This window comes from Stylophora pistillata, chromosome 4 (genome assembly GCF_964205215.1).
Source record: "Stylophora pistillata chromosome 4, jaStyPist1.2, whole genome shotgun sequence".
Classification (NCBI taxonomy): domain Eukaryota; kingdom Metazoa; phylum Cnidaria; class Anthozoa; order Scleractinia; family Pocilloporidae; genus Stylophora; species Stylophora pistillata.
This window is the reverse complement of record NC_142522.1, coordinates 44,931,819-44,954,692: the sequence shown is the minus strand read 5'-3', so window position 1 is coordinate 44,954,692 and position 22,874 is coordinate 44,931,819. Positions and strand designations below refer to the sequence as shown.

At 37.1% G+C, this 22,874-nt stretch overlaps 2 protein-coding genes across 4 annotated transcripts; one reads left to right on the top strand and one right to left on the bottom strand.

The window, feature by feature from the left end:
* Window positions 1-498: 498 nt before the first annotated feature.
* Window positions 499-951, top strand: LOC111326647 (6-pyruvoyl tetrahydrobiopterin synthase-like). Its single transcript, XM_022930689.1, has one exon. It carries the CDS (start codon window positions 499-501, stop codon window positions 949-951), a length of 453 nt encoding a protein of 150 aa, XP_022786424.1.
* Window positions 952-1,166: 215 nt separating this feature from the next.
* On the bottom strand, window positions 1,167-18,017 carry LOC111326634 (dual specificity mitogen-activated protein kinase kinase 7). 3 transcript variants are annotated; one of them, XM_022930674.2, is made up of 12 exons: window positions 17,798-18,014; window positions 14,331-14,418; window positions 11,591-11,654; window positions 9,908-10,021; window positions 7,632-7,751; window positions 6,310-6,417; window positions 4,302-4,353; window positions 4,040-4,167; window positions 3,627-3,707; window positions 2,554-2,693; window positions 2,407-2,452; window positions 1,167-2,129 (listed from the first exon to the last, which is right to left on the bottom strand). In XM_022930674.2, exons 1-12 carry the CDS (start codon window positions 17,964-17,966, stop codon window positions 2,028-2,030), a joined length of 1,212 nt encoding a protein of 403 aa, XP_022786409.1. In that variant the 5' UTR covers window positions 17,967-18,014; the 3' UTR covers window positions 1,167-2,027. The 3 variants fall into 3 exon arrangements, with proteins under 3 accessions (XP_022786409.1, XP_022786407.1, XP_022786410.1); XM_022930672.2 differs by having other exon boundaries at window positions 1,705-2,129; window positions 14,331-14,436; window positions 17,798-18,016; XM_022930675.2 differs by lacking the exon at window positions 6,310-6,417 and having other exon boundaries at window positions 1,705-2,129; window positions 14,331-14,436; window positions 17,798-18,017.
* Between the last annotated feature and the right edge of the window lie 4,857 nt (window positions 18,018-22,874).

Genomic DNA, 22,874 nt, shown 5'->3' with positions numbered 1-22,874 from the left:
ACATGCGCTGAATGCAGACCACAGAAAAGATCGATGAAGTGAAATGATTGTTCTCGTGATACAAAGGAAACTGTCATATTTCATTCAAAATAAACTGGATAATAAACTCAACTGCTTGTTTTGAAGCAAGGGTTATTCGAGTTGCATGCAGGACTTGGCTAATTAACTTGCAGACTGGGCTAGGAACTTAGAGTGGAGTGAATATTGTAGTCAATAAATACGAAGGGTAATACAGTTACTGTGGTCAAATTCCGTGTTTCTTTGTGTCATTAACAACTCATTTAAAGCACATTCCCACATCGTTACAAGGCATTTTTGGGAATCTAGGCAAATGGCATAAGAATTGAACGAATCGCGCATTAGATCTCAGTTTCTGTTATGAACATATTACGAAGAGTTCAAGAACGTGTTAACTGTAGTTCGGGATAACTTAAGGCCGCAAAACGTTAGTTTTTAGTGCTGAACTCAGCTGCTAAACATTAAGAAACTGTAGAGATTATGGCGCACGACAGTTCCAAGCCGAACAAAACAAGTTCACCAGTTTTCTACGTATCAAGAAAGGAAACATTTTGCGCTGGCCATAGGTTAGTGAATTCGAAACACAGTGAAGAGGAGAACTGGCAATTGTTTGGAAAATGCACAAATCCCAACGGCCATGGACATAACTACCGCGTTAAAATTACTCTCCGCGGAAAGCAAGATCCTAAAACCGCCATGGTAATGCACCTTGGCAAGGTGAAGGAGCTTCTCAAGTCGGTGATTGCACCACTCGATCACAAAAATCTTCACACGGATATTGATTTCTTCAAGATCAACATAAGCACAACTGAGAATGTAACCAAGTACATATGGAATGAGATGGATAAGGTGCTGCCCAGTGGTATCTTGTATGAAGTGAAAGTGTCCTCCACCGATAACAACACCTTCGTATACAGAGGAGAGAATGAATAGACCAAACATTAGATGGCTAAGTTGATTTTACAGGGAAAAAATAACAATAGTTTAGGTCTTTTTGTCACACATTACTGGTTGACCAACGAGTCAAAATCACCTTTTTACCTTAAGAGAAACACTGACTGCATGGCTTCATACAAACGAGCCCTGTTTAGACTTAACCAGTGGAAGCACCATGTAAATATTTTAGAGTAAAACTTCATGCATTATGATAAGTAATACAACTGGATGTTTATTTCGAACAATACCACCACTTAAAAATATAACATCAAAACACAGATCAAATTTTAAGGCGCACGTTCCATCAAATACTAAGTACACGTAACTTTGATTAGTCATGACACGAGTGGTTCCGATTGTTCCCGAGAGGTACGCTTTCCATTACCTTGTAATAATCAATACTGATGTTCAATTTACATGTCGCATGCAGTCTTTTTACGGTGTGCATCAATGGCATCTTAAGACAAAATGACATTACTGTGAAGGACATAGAGAGGAAGTCTGAAACTTTAGGTAATAAACAAACTACTTGAGTTAGTTTTTGTATTTTGTTGTGCCAGGCTAGATTGTGCGTCTTCTCAAAATTTTGCAACGTGTCATTTGGTCATCCGCAACACCACATGACAACCCTTAAATGCTAAGTTCAGCAAAAGCGCCTCATAGGGTTGTTGATTACCGATTGGATTTCATAAACAGCGAAGCCATAGAGAAGATTATTGACAGATAATAGAATAAAACAGAGAAACAAACGAAGAAAAAAGCATCACTCTTTCTTTAAATCTTTGCTTGTAAGCAGTCGCTCGGCACAAACTCGATGAGTCCTTCATAATTAAATCAGATGCAGGCCACGCTGACTACTTTCACCCTTGACAACAATCGGTTCTACGTTTGAACGATCTTTAAAGAGGCTAATACGCCGGTGTTCAACGGCATCCTTTCATACAGTTTGTGTCACCGGCCTCAGTTTAGAAAGGTTAAAATTCCTTTTTATCTGAGGACTTTAGGCCCTACTAGACATAAAAATCTACCTAAAATATAGTGTCCGGTTAAAACTATTGAACTGATATCATGTTCTATACTTCTGTGCCGGGAAAATTCGAATCTTCGACAACAGCAGCCAACCATCCCGCCAAGTTGACTTCTTTTTGTTCATATCCAAGAATAAATGGATGTTTCTGAAATAAATAATCAAGGTTTTTTTAGTTCGTTCCTGCATTTACAGGAAATATTACGAATATAGGAAAAACAAGAGTATTCCGAATACCAAAGCGAAAGTTAATTATGAATTGAGTGGCACCTGTCAAAAATACAGTATCGATCTTAGGTACACTACCAATTATGGACATGAATTCCCAGCCACATCCCCTGTTGCAAGACCGACCGATCCTTTGGGTTACCACCATGTCACGTAAAAATAAAAAGTGAATCATGAAATCAATCACAACCACGTACCAGCAAAGCGTTGTACTTGGGTCGATATCTGTAGTCTTTTATCAAACTAAAAGAAACAACAACATTAACGATAAATGTAAAAATTATCTCTTGAAAACCAAGTTTGTCAAGTCGTCCTGGATTCTTTTTTGATGAAAGGTTTCTCACCATGACTTCACAAAAGAGTAAAAGCTGGCGCTAAATCCTTGTCTGGGTAGTAGAGGGGGATCTTCACTCATCACACGAGACAGAACCTCAAACTCTGTGGTGCAGTTTCTGTAAGGAAACTCTCCAGTAGCTAGCTCAACCTGCAACATAAACGACAGTGAGTCATGCCAGCTCCCATAACCTTATTTTCAGAAAACACACGTAAACACAAGAAAAGCGCTTACCGGTTTGACATCACGCACTAAGCATATAGTATATCAATGGATTTGAATACATGAAAATCATATGTATACTGAGGTTTCATGAAATCTATGAAAGCGATCCTCGCAATAATGAACCCTACTTATGTAGTAGTGGAAATAAGGCCTGAAAAAAATTCAGGCCCATACGGGATTTGAACCCATAACCTCTGCGATACCGGTGCAGTGCTTTACCAACTAAGAAGCCATATATCTGCGCTACATATATGATTTTCATACATTCAAATTCATTGTTATCACCTCGACGGGTATAATACGAACCAACAAAATGACTAGCTCCCAGTTGGCTTGTTAGCATATAATGTATTTGCGAATTAGACTGCCGCTGAAGTTTAACGATCATACACACTAAGATCATTTATACTTTTGTCTCCTTACTTTGCAACAAGTTTGGAAAGGTTGGAAAGGTTGGAAAGGTTGGAAAGGTTTGGAAAGGTTTCAGAAGAACTGTTAAGAAAAATCGTACATGGTAAAGAAAACGACATCACTAATTTTGAGCTCGACAGAGAAATAGAGAAAGATGAGCCAATAATTCATAACAATCTTAGGCAGTTGAGGTGCTGGTAGCGGAAAAAGGCAGACCCTATATAGAATAATTTGGATATATCAACAAAGTTGAAATGGTAAATTGTAATCATTACGGTGGCCAATTTACCATTTCAACTTTGTTGATATATCCAAATTATTTCGTTACTCCCACCGACGCAGCTCCAAACAGTTTCTTTCGAAACTATCAGCCTTTATCCTATATAGAATAGTCTTACTTCTGTCAACTGATTTTAAAAAAGACAACTAGACAACACTTTTGCTCACCAAAGTTATTCCCAGACTCCACACATCTGCTCTGACGTCATAATCTGGGTTCATAGGGTCTGGCGGGTCAATGCGCTCAGGCTGTTAAAAAGTATTAGACAATTTCACTTAGAGGCAGCAAAACTCGTTAACGAAATCGGTATAAAAGCACAGTTATTCATAACTAAGACTGCTTTAAGACTGATAGGATGAGGAAAGAAGAAAATCCTGCACCAGGATGTCAAGGAAAAGGGTCATTTAGTAAAGTTTTTAATCACATTCAAATACCGATGTTGGAAACCAGCCAATCACGGTGAAAGGTGGTGCGTAACAGCGTGGAGAAGACTGCCAGAATAAAGTTGAATCAACACCAGGCAAATACTAACACTTCATTTATTCATCATTTTTTGGATTAAAACAAGTGTTCAACTCACTGCCATGTACGCCGCACATCCTGCACTTCTTGTCTTTGCTTTTGAATCAACCAAACGACCACTGATACCAAAATCACAAAGTTTCACGGAACCATTCTGGTCCAGCAAAACATTGGATGGTTTGACGTCTGGAACACATAGAGAGAAACTTAATAAGTAATTCAATAAAACATTAATGAATTACCGTCTTTAGCATCAATGTCGTGCCATTTTAACTTGATAAATATCTCAGAGTCATGGTGAAATTTCTTTGATAACTTGCCTCTGTGCATAACTCCATGGGTCTCCTTTAAATAATTCAAAGCCTTGACAATCTGAACAAGTAACAAATAGAAACAGTGAAAGAATTTCTATGATTCCATAATTTCCATTAACAGGCTGAGATGCATTATAGCTCTTATACACAGATGTCTAACAAGAAAAACAGCAAAACACAACCGTACCAGATTTTAATTGTTTAAAACCATTTTAGCCCAGTTTGAACCATGGAGTCGGAATAGTAAATGACAAATTTTAAAATACACACACAAAATAGGGATGGAGTATACAGCCAGTTAAGACAACAACAATAGCAAATGTAGGATACTATGCAATTGAAAATGACCAGCGTGAAATGTAGAGGGTGGAGAGGGAATTAGAGAGATAAAAATAGAGATACACAGCCCTCTCCCTTGTTCCTTAATCTGTTATTCACCTCAACCTTTCACACACTAAAACAAATCAGTAAACTAATAAATAATAACATAAATAAATAAATAAATATAAATAAATAATGATTTAACAATGGACATCCACTGGGTGGCTATTCTTGTCCACTGTTCCAGATCGAATTGGAATTTGGAATGTTGGTTTTTGCGGAGGGAGGAAAACCGGAGGACCCGGGGAAAAACCCTCGGAGCAAGGACGAGAACCAACAACAAACTCAACCCACATGAGACGCCAGGTCCGGGAATCGAACCCGGGCCACAGTGGTGGGAGGTGAGTGCTCTCACCACTGCGCCATCCCTGCTCCCCATAACATAATACTAATAGGTAATAACATAATACTAATAGATAATAACATTCTAAGTGCAATTTGGTCTTAATAAGCAGATGTAACCTATTCAAAGATGATAAAATAGCCCCTTTCCGAATTCCCTTTTGTCTCTTATTCAAAGTGAGTCCTGGTGCTCCACAGGGGGCCCACACAAGCGGCCCACACGAGCGGCATGCCTGGTCGTTTGTTCGAAATATAAAGAAATGTATGGGGAAATATTGAAGAGTCGTAATATCGTACACTTATATTAAGGAATGTCTATGTTAAGGCTCAAAATTAATGTAAACCTACCTCACTTGCTGTGTATTGTCGTTTCTGTGGTTCTAAATGGCGAATTTGAGCGCTTTGGTAGATTTTGCGTTGAGTGTTACTTTACTGTATAAGAAGGAGACAAGGGTGGAAAGGTAATTTTCGACCGCTCCAGTGTGAAGCCGATTTTCACCCAGAAATTAGAATCGCCCGGCTTCCAAATCGAACACCAGATAAAGTAAAAGGTTGACGCTTCTAATTTCTGGGTGAAAATCGGCTTCGCGCTGGAGCGGTCGAAAATGACCTTTCCACCCTTGTCTCCTTACAGTAAAGGAACACTCAACGCAAAATCTACCAAATCGCTCAAATTTGCCATTTAGAACCAAAGAAACGACAATACACAGCAAGTGAGGTGGGTTTACATTTATTTTGAGCCTTAACATAGACATTCCTTGATATAAGTTTACGATGTTCTCCCATACATTTCTTTATATTTCGAACAAACGACCAGACACGCCGCTTGTGTGGCCCCCCTGTGGGTGCTAATCCTTTCATATGATGTGTTCATTCACATCCAAATTTAACTCATTTTCAAAAGAACGGTTGAGCACCAGGCCTCGTTTTGAAAAAGAGGCCAAGGGTAATGGGGAAATGGTCAATTGCATGAGCCAGCAAGGCAAGTGCAATTTGCAGTCTTCGAAAATTTACAGCTCTTATTTACACCAAATTGGGCAAGAAATCAGGTAGTTCCCAATAATAGTTTACAGGACAAAAAAACATCACAGAGGGTCAAGACTGATGAAATTTTAACAGGGCATGAACAACTTTGCCCTTACGTTACATGTTTTCAGCCAATCAGAAGCCTAAATTTTTATCAGTATATTATTACATTATAAACAAAGAGTGGCGTAAGCAATGCAACCCCTTAGTAACAGGAGTCTTGCATTTACATCTACTTATACTCAGTCTGGTACAACTTACTTACAGAAACAGATATTTTCCCCAATACATCCTCTGGAATTGGAAACTGGAGTTTTTTCATCAATTTATCCAGACATGTTGTCATTAACTCCATACAAATGAAAACATCAGACTGAAAATCAAGAACCACCATCAAGCACAAAATAACTATACCTACGTACTCTCTATCGCTATTGCTTTAGTGGCTCTGATATGCACATTTTGTTTAAAATTAATTTTTCAGGGTTAGAGTTGATTTATCCCTTTGACTTTATGGAGGAGTAATTGGACATGTTATTCTACACATTAGCAATAGCAAATCCCATCCACATAACTACAGAACACAATGACTGAAAAGTTCACAAAATTGTAGAAAAGCAATCAGTTATACTAATTGGATTATTTACACCTCATAAAACTAAACACTGAAAGAAATTGTCAAGAGATAAACACCAATGGTAATGAGACTTTGTTGAGTGACAGTTTACATGTAAGTGACCAGGTTGTAAAGTAAGGGTCAAAATGATGGCATACAGTGTTAAATTCTAAAAACATTTGAAGTTGATTTGCACAAGGATAGGCTACTCCAAATGAAATCTCATTGTATGATCAATGTCATAGGTTTACATATTCTTTGATATCATGGAGATAGCAAATGTACAGTTTCTCCAACATTCTATTCCTTTCATTGATCCATATCACACCCACTCACTTATTCTTTGAAAATTTTCAAAACAGAAGCAAACATTTTTATTAACTGGGCAACATCTGACATGACTTTGCATGATCTGACTGTACAAACTTGAAATGTCTACCTTACATTCTAATGTTTATTGGCAATATTGTTTTTAGAACTACACTGTTATAATAATTACAATTATTACTTAAAGTGCACATGACTCGAAATTTCGCCCCCAATTTTTATTTCTTATTATCAAAATTTAGGTATTACTTGATCATAGAATTCTGGTATTAGAACCTTCATGGAAGCACTCATCACATCAACCAGTTTTTTACCTCACTAGGATGTCTCTTATTTCTTGTTCATGTTTAAGCAGATGCATGTTTTTTTGGGTTCAGTTTACCAGCTGTCATAAATCTTCATGCAGTAAGTTGGTTTTCTCAGTATTTAATTGAAGTCCATAATTTTGAATCGATGCTTTATTTTATAAATGTATGTATACCTCGCTTGATAAAGAGATAAAATGAAAAGTAAGGAAAATGACCATAAAAAATTACTGCACTGAAATAGAACTAATGGTAATTCTGAGAATCTCCAAAACTAGTTTCATACCCCCTTGTTGCCAGTGACAGAAAACTCCTGCTGAGACTCTAGAGTAAACTCACCTTGGAAATAAATGATCCCAGACAGTTAACAATAAAGGGGCAGCCATGACACTTCATCACAACTTCCAGATCCATAATTATTCTCTTCTGTTCTTCCTTGTTTTGACTCCTGCGCATTTTCTACACATTTCAAATGTAGGTGAAAAAGATACAATTTACACTTGTCCTTCATCTGGAGAAATGATGTGCATGGTTATGAACAAGGGACAATGTCCTCAATAAAATAAACTCATATACAGATGCAACTTAAGATAAACTTAAGATAAAAGCCAAACGATTTTGGAGCTACCACTCAATCAAGTCAAAATCAAAACGGCTTCCAGATGTAAACACTTACAACAGAAGATCTGCGACAAAACCTCAAGAGCAAGCTCACTTATTTAATATTCACTTTCACTCAGTTTTTCGTAAACAGTGTACTGGGATACCAACCCCAATACAAACTAACTAACAAGATCCAAGTACTGATGTCATTACCACTTATGTGGCTTGTAGCACTAAAGAAGTTGGAAAACTTCTCAAAGGTCTTAATGCTAATAAGTCTTGTGGGATTGACAATATACCTGCTCGTTTACTTAAAGAGACTGCTGATAGATCTGCAGTTCCTCTGAGTATGCTTTTCAATTTATCTTTCAAACAGTGCTGTCTACTAAATTATGGAAATTAGCTAATATCACACCTATTCATAAGGATGGTGATCATGAGCCTGTAGAAAATTATAGAGGCATTTTGCTTCTATCCATCATTGGGAAATGCCAGGAAAGAATTGTGTATAATGCTATTTACAATCAAGTTATCAGTTTTGCGCACGATTCCCATCACAGATTCCTTACTGGTCGTAGCTGCACTACTCTTGAACGTCAGCAGTGTGTAGTAGTCAAAGGAGAGGCTTCCAATTGGTTAACGGTAACCTCTAGTGTCCCTCAGGGTTGTTTGTTGGGACCATTATTCTTTACAATAATTTATACATCAATGATTTACCAGAGGTAATTAGTAAGAACAGCTCAATTGCATTATATGCTGATGATAGCAAAATGTATAGGGTTATTAATACTCAAGAAGATCTGTCCTCTTTTCAAAGTGACATAGATAAAATATCAGATTGGTGTGAGATAAACAAGATGACAATTAATGCTAAGAAATGTAAGATCATGCGAATAACCAGGAAAAAGGTACCCTTAATTGGGGAGTATAACATTGAGGGTCAACCTTTGGAATGTGTTGATGTTTATAAAGATTTAGGATTGTTTACTACTAGTGGTCTCTCATGGAACCAGCATATAGATAGAATAACTGCTAAGGTCAATAGGGTTGTAGGGTTGGTATAAAGGACTTGTAGGGACTTAAATGATGTTGAAACCATGAGAACACTTTATTGTAGTCTTGTGAGACCCTTATTGGAATATTCATTTGAAACTTGGAACCCTTATACTAAACGTAACATTGACAAATTGGAGGCTGTTCAGCAAAGAGCTACCAGATGGATCACTGGGCCTGATGATGATTATGGTACTAGACTATCTAAATTGAAATTGTTGCTATTATCTGATAGGAGGTTCATTAGGGATATTACGTTTTTGTTCAATGTAATTAATGGCCGTTATGACATAGACATTTCCAATAAGCTCATATTTTGTAAGGACAGAAGCATGGCTTATAATTTGAGGAAAAATGACACACAGGACCTTGTCCCAAATTTTAGCAGAACTAACAGTCTCAAATATAGTTTTTTTAACTGTATCATTGGTGAATGGAATGGCTTACCTAATCACATTAGAGAATCAGATAGCATTGAAACTTTTAAAAAGAATGTTTTAAGTTTTATTAAGGATAAGGATAATTAGGGCATCTATTTTTATATTTCTATATAGTTTTGCTATATTAAATTTGTTTTAATTTGAGGGGGCATCCCTTTTGGTTGTCTCCACAATTTTTCCTTTTATGGTTTTTATTAACCTTAATTATAATTATTTCTAATTGTTTGTGTATTCTTGTGGAGTGAATTTGTAATAAATAAATGAATTTGTAATAAATAAATAATTTTTATGATTCATAGCTTCAGAATATGTAAAATCTTTCCTGTTTATCATTTAGAGAAGCAAAGCATAGAGTCTACATCAGCAGTTCTTTTTATTTCTGGGAACTCAGCAATTTCCTATATAAATCTTTACATTACCAACCAGGATGTAAAATGCTGATTGCTCAATTAGGGAATTCCCACAAAAGAAATGTAATAGCCCACATTATTTTTTAATCTCTTTAAAAACCAACCTAACCTTGACTGCTAACACATCTCCTGTATTCTTGTGCATCATCTTGCATACCTGCCCACATGTTCCACTACCAATTTCTTCAATAACCTCCAAATCATCTATGGTGAAATCCACACTCTGATGGAATTTACACAGATGTGTGTAAGAACTTACATTTTAAAAAATTTACAAGGTACTGACAGTAATATAATATCTCAACAACAACAAGCCTTTATTTCATCTTGAATTTAAAATAGCCAAAATAACGTGCTAATATCTCTGAGAAAATAAATAAATAAATAAAATGAATTACTTGAATTAGAGAATTAGATAAATACATAAGACACAATATATGGAATTAAGTAATTGATACAATAGGATAAACATTTGTACTATTTACAGAATGGACAGCAGTCAGTATCAAATTCGAAATTACAAATAGCCGATTTAAGAATTGTACATTTCTAGAAGCCTGACAATTATTGATTTTTTTTAATTGTTGGCTTAAAAATTGCTGAGTGCAGAAATTATAAAAAAATTTTTATACCGTATTTATTCATCTATAAGCCTAGTGATTTTTTCATGAAACTTTACCAAAATCTCAAAAATTTGAGCTAGAGAAGGTTTCTCAACTTATAGCCAAGTGTTTTTCGAAACAGAATTTTTTCGAAACAGCAAATTCAAACAAAACATAGATATATTCATCTATAAGCCGAGATATTACACGCAGAAGTAAATAACAAAACAAAATGAAGTTGGTCATTGACTTTAATTATGTGGTTGTTTCCAAAGGAGTGGTTTGTTGTTTTCGGCATGTAGTAAATACGGCTTATTGTTTGTCCTCAGTGTCGGCGTGGAATTCGTTGTCTACAGTATCTCCTCTTCATCCGATAGTTCTGCCGTTTATTCCGAGTGGATTGCTTCATCTTCCATGCCGTCTAGAGTATTAGAGATTCTGCAGGTTTTGAATAAGTGTATAGATCTTGCAAAAGTGTTTTAAAAATTTCGAAACTGACCAATCAGAATTGCCCATTCCCATGATTTGGAATGGCAAACAAACTCGTCACATGCTGCAGTGTTGAAATTTGCGATCGCATAAAAAGAGAATTTATCTTGGCTTCTATGCGCTGTAAACCAGTCAAGTAATTTCTATTCCAGCCACGGATATTTCGGAGTGTAACGGCCCATCGCTGTGCATTTATCTCACATCTCGAGCTCTCCATTAAAGAGGTTATCTTAATCTTTCCTCTAGCGACTCACTGATGACTTACTCTCTGGTTATCTCGGAATTGTTTTCGACAGCAATACTGAATTAAAACTCTTTTCTGTTTCAAAACTTTTGCCTTCATTTCAGTTTGTTCGAGAATGGAATTCTCTCAATATGGTCTCGGCTTACAGCCAAGTATTTTAAATTTACATGTTTTAAGAACCTTCCCTATTAAAACAAAACGAAGTTCAGGGTCTTGGCTTATAGCCAAGATCGGCTTATAGACAAATAAATACAGTAATAATAATTAGGGTTAGGGTTATTCAAACACAATAAGTATTTAAGTTTTACAGCTTGTGGGTTGGTGTATGAATGGAGAAATGAATAAAAAGTTGCATAGACAATAATTGTAAAATAAAAAGGCTTCAAATCCTCTTAAATGTACAAACATAAAATAAATATCCCTAATATCTACTATAAATTGGTTGAATAGTACTAACTTTGTCTTTTAACTTTAGAATCCCAGTCTGTTTAGTAATTTCTTGAAGTTTTGCCTCAATTTGACTGTTGAAACAAAGAAAGTGGGCACATTTATTCAACATGCAGCAACATTTTAATTATTTAAGAGTCAACTCACCCATTTTAATCAATTCAGCATATTCATTTCAACAAAACAACAAAGTTTCTGCTTATTTGCCAGATTGTTAACCCAGAGGCCGATGGACCACTATTAAACAATGGCCCTCCCTGGTATCTCAGAGCAATGACACTGCGCGTTTGTGACCTCACGAAATTTTGACCCCCTAGAGCGATTAGGACAAACAAAAAGGCTTCTCGAGTAAATGAATATGGGCGATGATGCGCCCATCTCTAGTTCAAACGCCTCTCGTTCAAAGCTCGTATTTTAAATCAAAACAACAGTGTTCCTGGCTCAAAGTTCGAGCAAGACCAAGAGAACTATACAAACACACAATTGAAGCATTGGTTTAAGTGTAGAGGCTTGAAATTGAGCGGAAAATGAGCAGACCTCATCGTATGTGTTCGTGACTGCCTCAAGCCAGGAAAACATTATGTAGTTCATTTAAGTATAGATGATGGGAAATGGCTTCAGGCGAAGATACTAAAGGAAAGTAAAGTTGATTGTGTGAAACTTAAGGATCTAACAGTTCAATGTAAAAAGGGGGTTGACAGGCCTACACGACTCCCCAGCGCGTGTTTAGAATAGCCTATTCAAAGTTTGGCCCTCGCTACTATGTCTTCGAGTGATCGCCCTCACTTTTAAGACACGAGTGGCAGATTTTTGTATAGTTCGCTCAGTACTGGTTGTTTCTATTAAATGCCAGTGTCTCAACCACCTCCCAGTTAGATCAATGGATAGAGCGCTGGACTGTTGTGCGGGAGGTCAAGGGTTCGAGCCCCAGCCGGACCAACACTCAAGGTCTTAAAATTGAGAAGAATTTGCTACCTTTCTATAACATCAAGAAATGGTTAGATATTCTAGTCTTCTCGGATAGGGATGAAAAAATGGAGGTCCCGTCTCCTGCAGGGTTGGGGTAGGAGACGTTAATTTCCCACACACGAGATTACTGTGTGATGGATGTCCTCCACTGGGGTGGGATGGGTGGGAAGCTGAGATCACTAGACTGAAGCGGCTGCCAGAGGCGCCTGATATGCTGACGTCTGTTCTCAACCTTACATCCGTGATTCAGCCTCTGGGCTGCAAGTGGTCAGATATAAACTATATTCATGAGAATTTGCTTTAGGTTTGGCACTGATGGTTGGTATTGTGTAATAAAAGGCAAGATTCATTGGTTCGTCTTCGGTTTCTGTTGAAGAGCTAGTTTCCCGCTTTTGAAATTTACCTCTGAAAGGGTTGTTTTAATGAGGGCCTCTGGGTAGCCTCTCTTTCGCAAATGTGCTTTGAAATTTGCAATTTTCTCTTCAAATATTGTTTGAGAGGAGTTTGTTCTGAGAAGTCTAAAGGGCCTCTCCTTTTAGGCCTTTCTTAACTCCTTGTGGGTGACAGGAAGTATAGTGTGTATACTGAAATGTCTCAGTTTGTTTAAAATGAGTACGCACATCAAGGATTCCATCCTTTTTTTAATCGTTCGCCTTTATAATTATAGATGTAGGTGTCCAGGAATGTTGTTTCCTTATCAGAAATTTCAGCTGTAAATTTCATTGTTGGATGACAATTGTTTGCTTTTTCAATGAAACGTTCTATTGTTACTTTGTTTGTACTCCATAGCAAGAAGATCATCATCTCTGTAACATTTCCAAACAAGCGGTTTGAAAAGGCTTTTGTCAAGGATTTCAGTGTACAGCACTAATATAAGTATTGTAGTTAACACTATCAACTGAGAAATTCTTTCTAGAACACGCATTTACCCGGCATTCACAAAGTTCCAAGTCATGCACGCTTCAGCTTTAGGAATGGTATGAAGGCTTTCTGATCGTTTTTAAGCATTTCTTTGGGCGGATTAAGTAAATCTGGCAATCTCTCTGGATATCTTGAGTCATTTTTACATGTACCCAACAGCAAAGCCTAGTTGCAACCATTTTAGAAAATTTGAGCATTTTTTGAGCGAAAATAGTCTTGCTTCTGACACGTTTTGCATACAAGTCCTTGTAAAGACTCCAAGTGTTTGTCCTAACCCAGCGGGGGGTCCAAAGATGACATATCTATTTTTAGAACTGGCGCGCAGTGCTATTACAAGGTTGATGTGTGAAGAGCAATTTAACTCGCTATTTTTCATATTTCTTGGTAAAATTCTACTTTCACATCTTTGTTTCCTTTAGAAAGGGTTTCTAATTAAAGAGAAAAAAAACACTAATTGTAAACAATAAAACCCACATGCATAGACAGTGAATGGAAACCCAATTGGAAAATGTCTGTCAAGCTAGGTTTTTACCAAATTTATTAAACACTTAGCCTCCTTTTTTAATTCTATTTTCCACCTTGATGTTCACAGGATACATTTTGTCATACTACTGATTTCCACAAGCATATGTCCATGCGTATGTTGTAGTTCAATTTTATCCTTGGTTCAAATTTTATTTTCTTTGTTTCAAACACGTTATCATACATTAATCTGACCAAGAACAAAGGAAACTAAAATTTGAACCAAGTATAAAATTGAACTACAACATATACAACGTCATACAAAAATTCTATAACCGTGTTCATACACAAAAATAATCCTGTTAAGTGAAAATCAAACTGAAAATAAACAACCTAACCTGTCATCTTCCCTAACACAGCTTCCAGAGCTTTGTGGCAAATGGCGATGCCGTCCCAGTCTTTGTTGTGATGGTACTGATAAATTCACTACAAAAGAGGAAGATGCTGCCAGAATTTGCATTTCAAAGTGCAATCCGTGGTTGAGAAACCCTTTTAATGAACTTAAATATGCAGAAGTTCTGCCGAAACATTATAAAGGCAGTGATTAGAGTAAAGCGTGGGTCTGAAAATTCACACTACTAGTTTAAGGTTACTGCCCAGTTGTACAAAGGATGGATGATGATATTCAATGGATAAATCCTTATTTGCCAGATAAGTGTTGACAGAACTTACTGCGCTATCCACCACATAAGTGTACAGAACATACATTTGTATTATGCTATCCACCAGATAAGTGTTAACAAAATGTATATTTGTACAGCACTATTCACCAGATAAGTATTAATAGAACATACATTTGTACTCTGGCCCTGGTTGTTTGAACAGTGGATCTATCCTGTGGATAGTGCAGTGCAATTTGTTTACATTAACTGTATCTGCTGGATATCAATTTCACTGTTGGATATTGTTACAAATGTATCTGCCCTTTGAAGAACTGGGCTCACATGGAAATAATCAATTCAGAACATTATTCACCCTTTGGACAACTCTGGCTGTAAATGTTTCCCTTTTCAAGTTACAATTTGCACTCAATTCCCTGGTTAATACATGCACATACAATAAACACAAAGCCAACATAGGATCTTTTCTTTCTTTATTCCTTTCCTATTCTTTGAAGCATACTCATCGAGGCAGTCAACTGAAATCTTTACGTGAAGAAATTACCTAAGTATTGTGCAATCATAGCTTTAAGAATAATATCGATTTGGGCAACAAGCACGTGGCAATTAAAAGAAACAAGAAAGGCAAAAGGCTAGCGATAGGTTTCACTTTGAATCACAACTATGAGTTAACATAATCACAAAATAAATTGTTGCTTACCAATGTTTGCAGATCTTGACTACTTTATCGAGGACTATGATCTAACTTGTCCTCTATTTAGAAACGATCTTGATTACACAAGGTCTTATCCTGAACTGAAATGCTAACTATAATTTTCTGTCTAAAGGGAACTAATCACAGAGGCATTAATCAAACCATAAAATATTTCACAGTTTCTTTCAGAAGTGGTAACATTTAGCTTTAACGGAAGCAGTTACACTGACCAAAAAGCCAAATGAATAGGTGTAGCCTTGCTTTTCTTTTAATGCTAAAAACTTTTCCGTCAAATCCCCAAGCTGAAGTCACACAAATATTTCTCTTCCATTTTCATAACATTTACATTAGAATTCATCCAGTATAAATTCTATTTTAAGAAAAGAAAATGTTACTGGTCGATCCTGACAGAGTGCAACTTAGTTTAAAAATTTATGCGCAAATAATTATGTTTTACATTGGGAGAGGCACCACATTCTACTTCTCTCAATCAAAATCTATCCATGATATTGCTTTCCTCAGGCTATTTATGGGAGGGAAATTTCCCTAGATATTTCCTATCTTGGCAATGCATCTTTAGGTTTTGCATTGCAGCCTTGTAGCGTGGTTCCCGGGATGATATAACAACCTTCCCTGACCCAGGTTCCTTGATATGCAATCATGAACATAAAAAATTTGGCTTTACCTGCTTGTAGAATTGCAAGTTGTTATTCAATTGCAATAATTCTTTTACTGTGATGATCAGTAAAACAAAGAAATTTCTTTTAAATTGCAAAAAAGTATTTTAGAGGTTAGTGGCACTTAAAAGTTAAATATCCAATTTTAAAATGTTTGGTAAAATGTGTTGCATATCTTTGACAATTTATATCGCTGAAGCTTTGAAATCAATCCAAGTTCATTACACTTGTCATGATATTTTCCAGGATTATTTTTTGATTCCCCTTGAGTAAAAACTTAACTTTGATTTTAAAATGCTAAGCTATTTGTACTAAATATGGGGCAAAATGGCTGGGAGACTAGGTCTGAGTTTATAAAAAAGGGACACTCACTATTTTGTGGACAAGTTGACATGTTGCATTCTAGAGTATTGTCCATGACAAAGTGCGTTTACAAGCCATGCTCTGTAGCATTTCTAACGTGATTCTGAAGTAATATTTGAAAAAAATTTAAATCATGGCTTCACCATTAAGAGGTTAACAAAGTTAAAATGTAATTTTTACAGTATAATCTTAAAATAGGAGTTGAGATTGGGAAACAGAGATTGAACTTGTATGTATGCAATCTGTGCCTCCTCAGAAACAAATGATAAGGGTAAAACAGCTGTATTCAAGAGCAATATTTAAGGAGCCACCTCAATAACGATAAGGAGAGTTACTAAAAGATATTCTAGTTAAAGCTAACCTTCGAAGATTTAAAAGCACTTTTGAAAGGCAGGAGTCATGCTGACCCGTCAACACATTTAACAGAAATAAACCTATTTTATTCTGTGTTTCTTCCCTTCAGGGTAGTTGTGCTCTGAATACCAACTCATCATCTAAAGAAGATGTATTGTAGCAGCCTCCAACTACACACCTTCTGAGCATAGTTCTATAGTTCTTTACTAGGTTGTAATGTGACTGCTTTCCCACTAAATTATATGAATAATGCCAAATCGGTACCAACCCCATTCTCCTTAAGTCTAGGTCAAGAACATGAAAATTTTGGGGTCTTTGAAAATTCATAAAAAAAATAACTAAAGTAGATACCACATTAACTATTTCCAATTTGTTATCAGTATGACAAGCAGGTTTACTTTATAAAAAAAAAATTGGGGGGTTAGGGGCACTTTATTTTTGGGAAAATGAAGATTAAATCACTCCAATTACTTCAACATTCGAAATTGAAGAAGCAGAGCAAATTGTCAACATATACAGCCAGTAACAGATGATAGGGAAAGGTTTCCATATAACCCCATACCAATCAAAAACAAAGCCGTAGTCAAAAGGAAATCTGTTGTTTTCCATCTGCTTTCCTTTATCCAAGAATTGAATGTACAATGTAGTATGGGGCTATACGGAAATCTTGCCGATGATAGAGATAGGAGAAAATTAACAAATGAACCGAAAATACAAGCTAATGATTGAAAGTTCGTGTGATCGGTCTAACCTTTACATATCAATCAAAGTACGAGATATTCAACCACAGAGAAGTATCGTATAAACACGGTAAAACTGTATGAAGCTTCACACAGTAAAATTCAAACTCCTCATCCGAAAAAAATTTCTGTCAGCAAATTCACCAAATTTACAAACCAAAATATAGATAAATCTTGATTTTAAACAAGCATTTTCTGAATTTCAACACAACACTGATAAAAACCGAATTCAAGGGGACATCAAATACTGTTGAGAGATTCGTGGTACCACAATTTACCTCTAACAGTGAAAAACCTGTATGTACCTGGTTACCAATTACACATTACATGGTGCCACATACACATATATCTATTCACCTGGTCTTTCTTGGCGGGTACTCGTCGTTAGATCTAAAGGAAGAAGAGGCTTTTTCGGGCAGGTGGACTTATCATTTCCCTTTCCTAACAGTTCGCATTCTCTAGATTTGTTCTCCTCTCGTAATTTTACTCCCAGACTCTCAATTTTCGCCTGTAATGCCGTCGCCATCCTCCATATTTACTGTTTGTTCCTCTCGCAAAAATCCAAGTCATGCGCATTAAAGTTCAACCTCGTTCCCAGGATCTCTCATCTTCCCGCCCCCTGGAGCGTAATTATGCCTCTCGTGCTACTTCCATATATGGTATGTACGCTAGTCTGCCGTGTCTTCACATAGAGAAGGGAGAGCAAATCATTAGAGAGTTTAAGGAAATCACTACGGCTAGCGCTGCTACGGCTATCGTGGTTGACGAGGCTTGGGGAGAGTACGTCGCCGTAGCCCGCCAAAATTCAACTTTAAGCAACGCGAACTACAAACCTAGTACGGCTGAGAAGTTTAAAACTAATAAATTAAGCGTCTTCGCAGTAGTTTTTGCACGTCTAAAAACTCAAAATGACTTCGTTCAAAGGGACGAGGGATTCTAACGTTTGGAAAAAAAAATTGTAAGCGATCCTGTGCACAGTGAATGAGTGAATTAAAAAAATTTAAGGTTACGTGTTATAAAATTGCCAGTTTGGAGCTTATAAACACTAAAGCAAAGTTTCTACACGGTTCCTCATAACCCTCGTCATTCCTCGGTTTCAGCTATTTGAATTTCAAGTAGTCTTTGAGGTTTGAAAAGGAAAAGTTAGACTTTCTACCTACGCATTTCTCCTTGCGTTCGCTGCGTTCTCCATGTGCACACTGCTTCGATCCTTCGACAAACCCAGCGGCAAAAATAAAGGCAGATTCACTCAGTAAGGGACAGCAAGCTTGATAAATATTCCCGATAAGCTATTTTTAAAGATGTTAAGTGTATTTCAATAGTTAAAATTGCTCAGGAGAATGTATAAAGCGAAGAAAGAAGCGAGATAAGTTTACGTACCACAGACTACGCCGAAACCTTCCCACTCGCGTAGAAGGATTTCCCGCTACGGCTGGATGGGAACCACTGAGATGCGCAATGACTCGTTTCTGGACAATTTTAGTTCCGGTAGCCGTAGCAGCGCCAGCAGTAGTGATTTGCTTAAACTCCCTACTAAAAAATATCATGTTTAATATCTGCAGTTAATATATGTCAATATTTAGTGAATAATTAGATTCCCATATTTCACAGACTTGCCTCACCCCTACCCATCATCCTATCCCCCTGCAATATTCAGTCAACAAGAAAGCTCAAGTGAAAACAATACTTATCTTTAGACTTACACTTTTGACCAGTCTTAGGGGCAGGCCCCACCCTCCTCAGACCCACCCCGCCTCCTTTCGTGAGCACCTGGATCTGCCAATGTCTACCACCTTTTACATGTAAGGGAAACTTCAAGAACAGAAGTACTTACCAACAGGGCCATACAGGTGTCCAATAATCCCATTTGGCAGAACTAGAGACTGAAACTTAAAAGCATGAACTCTTTTATGACCGTTGTAGACAATTCTCTGGTTATTATCAGACCTCGCAATAGGCCTAACTGTTCCGTCAACAAAACCAAAGCAGTTCTGCAATGGTGACCCTCTTTGGGAGATAACCCGGGCATAGGTTTGCAAAGCTGGTGGGTTCAACAATGCAGGATTCCAATTGATAATTCGATGACTATGAGCTGTGTAGATGTAATCGAGCAATTCGTTGGTTACCATGCTCAAAACAGGGACAGGACGAGCGAACCGTGGCACCATATCACTGTACCGGCAAGGATAAGCAAAGCGCTTTAGAAGCATACAAAGGGCTTCTGTGCCCTCTGCTTTGCTCCGCTGATTACAGGTAATCCAGTCTGGGATTTGAAGCGAATAATAGCATCGAGGTTTCGACGAACAGCATACGGACACGAATAATAGCATCGAGGTTTCGAATAATAGCATCGAGGTCTCGCATAACAGCATACGGACACGAATAATAGCATCGAGGTTTTGACGAACAGCATCGGCAAAAAGCATAATAAAATTCCAAACTTAATTTTGGCGGTAATCACCCCTCATATTTATCCTCTTTAGATTGTCTTTTGTCTAAAACAATTCAACAAAGTTTTATTTAAGAAGGGTACATTTCGAGTTACGAATAAGCAATCCTGTAAAAATGAGCCTGCGCTCCTCATCGAGCCGTTCCTTGTCGAGAGAATTTTAGACCACACCACCCGAGGAGCACATGGCTTTGCTGACTTTGCTTATCGGAATTGCTTCCATCATCTGGTTTGTAGGCCGGCAGTTAGGTGACGCTGATCGAATGGAAATTTTTGTCAAGGGAATTTCATTGATCAAATGGCCCATGAAAGAATAATTGTGAGTGAGGATATAGCGACGGAATCCGCGGGAGACCTTAAAAAACGAGTGCTCCTCGAAAGTAAAACAAGAAATTTTAAAACACAGGAGAGAAAAAGATTGAAACACAATGTTGTGCTTGGGGCTATTAATTAGATTGTCCAGCTGAAGATTACCATTACTAATTAAAAACTAAACTAACTTTTTCAATACAAGGAACTACAAGAAAATGAATGTGGAGCAGTTTAATTCTTTTGAGAGTAATTAAATAAAAACGGTCGAGTGCGGATCGAGCCAAATTTCGATATTCGAAATTCTGTCATATTCACGGCTTGCCAGCGTAAGTCGAAAATTATCTGTGAATTTTCCTTTGCAATAAAATTATAGTTAGGGCCTTGAACAATTTATTGATGACATGAAAAGCAGATATGTTCTCGTTATAAATATTTTATGAATTTTTTCCCGATAACACCTTGCGGCTATCTATCAATAGCTCTATGGTACCCTAAAACAACTGCCAAAAACGCTTGCTGGTACGCAAAGAAGAACCCAATAACTATATTGCAGATACAGTTTAAGGATAGATGTTCTCAGATATACTTTCAATTTTTTGGGATAATTTTTGGTTCTGCAGTAACCCTTGTTTGAAGTTTGCTTATTTTCGAGATTTGCTGCTGCCGCCATTTTGAAGTTTCAACTAACTTGACCATCAAGAAACAATTGATCGCATGTCGAAAAGTACATTTGAAGTTAAAACATGATAAGCTAACTCAAGATTAGACTTAATTTCTGTTTCTTATCTAGAAAATTAATTAAATTGGTGGTAGACTCTGGCAGATTTTTGCTTGTTGTCAGTTTGTTTACACAAGATATTTGGTGACTACTGTGCCAAAAACTTGCGTTTTGTCGATACCTTCGGTTTTTGTTGCAAATCTACTTTCTGGGCATTTCAGTTATTATTTTTATCTTTCAGAATGTACAATATACGAAACATCCGGCTTTTCCATGACAAACACTGATCAAATAATAAATAATTTAAACTATGATACGATGAATATTTGAAGTTCATATATTTTGAACTGCGGTTATAGATACGTATGATGCACGATCCTCGCAGTAGAGAGCGCTATTTATGCAATAGCGAAAATCAGACATGAAAAAAATCAGGCCTGATTTTTTTCACGGGTTTATTACGAATCAACTTAACGACTTGCCCCCAGTTGGCTTGTTAGCTCAATTGGTAGAGCGCTGCACTAGTATCGCAGAGGTCAGTGGTTCGAATCCCGTACATGCCTGATTTTTTTTTCAGGTCTGATTTTCGCTATTGCATAAATAGCGCTCTCTACTGCGATGATCGTGCATCATACGAATTTAAACTATGTAGCGTGTGAAACAACCTGTGTCTAGAATGTATCGGTTGGCAGACTGTCGGCACGCATGTTTGATGAAAGAGCTACCGATATTTAATTGAACATTATAATAGTTATAGTAGTTGGGGATTTCTTCAGTATTATATTTTATATATAAATCGGGATAGAAGGGACGGTTAATCAATGACGAATTATACATCATAGTAGTTATAGTAGATGGGGCTTTCTTACCGCGCATTTTCGGGTTGGAAGGGATGGATCATAAATCATAAATTGTAAAGATTATGATTTTCATTCTTTTTGCAGTAAATGGTTTGAACCCGGGGGTAACATGTGAAAGTGTAGTCTGATCGTCAGAGTCATCATCAGAGTCATCATCATCATCATCATCATCAGAGTCACTTGACTCTGATGATGACTTCCGCCCAGGTTGTCGAAACGTCCGTCACTACCACCGACAACAGTCCTTCTCAGGACTACACTCACCCGGACGATCAGACTACACCTTCATTCTTTTTGTTATATATTATAACATATTTTTTCGTACATTGCACGTGCACGTTCTTAGCAGCTTTGTCGTAAGCTCTTTTATGTTCAACGGGAATAAATAAACTTACTTACTTACCTACTTACTTACTTACTTACTTACGCTTGTCCAAAGATCAGTATCACTGGCATGAGGAAGTTCAATGATTTAAACCTTATTAATATTTTAAAAAGCAGGATATGTCCAAGTTTTATTCATTGAGTTATGTCTGCAAGGTTTATCTGAACGTAATCGTACGTATCCTACTCCAGTAACAGTTCTTTTCGTCTGCTTGCGTGACACAAGCTCTGAAGTGTGAATTCTGGAGCTGTCAATTTCAATTTTCTCTGAGAACTTTTCAGAAAACTGTCTCATAACATTGCGTCATTAGTAAACATTTCTCAAGCGTGGCTTGTATGGTTTTCATTGATGGTTGGGAGAATGTGGACCTGATCCAAGAGGGGAAAATCAATCTTGTCAGGGACTCCCCCTCGTATCTTGCAACAGGAATATTACATGCCATAAAAAAACAGCTGAAGATTATTGGAAATGAAACGGAAATTGAGCTTATTTTCGCAAGTTCTCTCTGATGTTTTCGTAGTACCACGCTTTGCTTGTTCAAGCGTCAGTAGTGTTACAAAAATTCCCAGACACTGTAGAACAAATGATGGCCATGTTCTTGCCATGGCAAGGGTTATTATAGCAGTCTTTTATGAAATTCTAAAGAAACAAATAAGCGATGTTCTGAAAAAATTACTTTGCGCGCGTGCCAAAAAAAAATTAAGGCGATC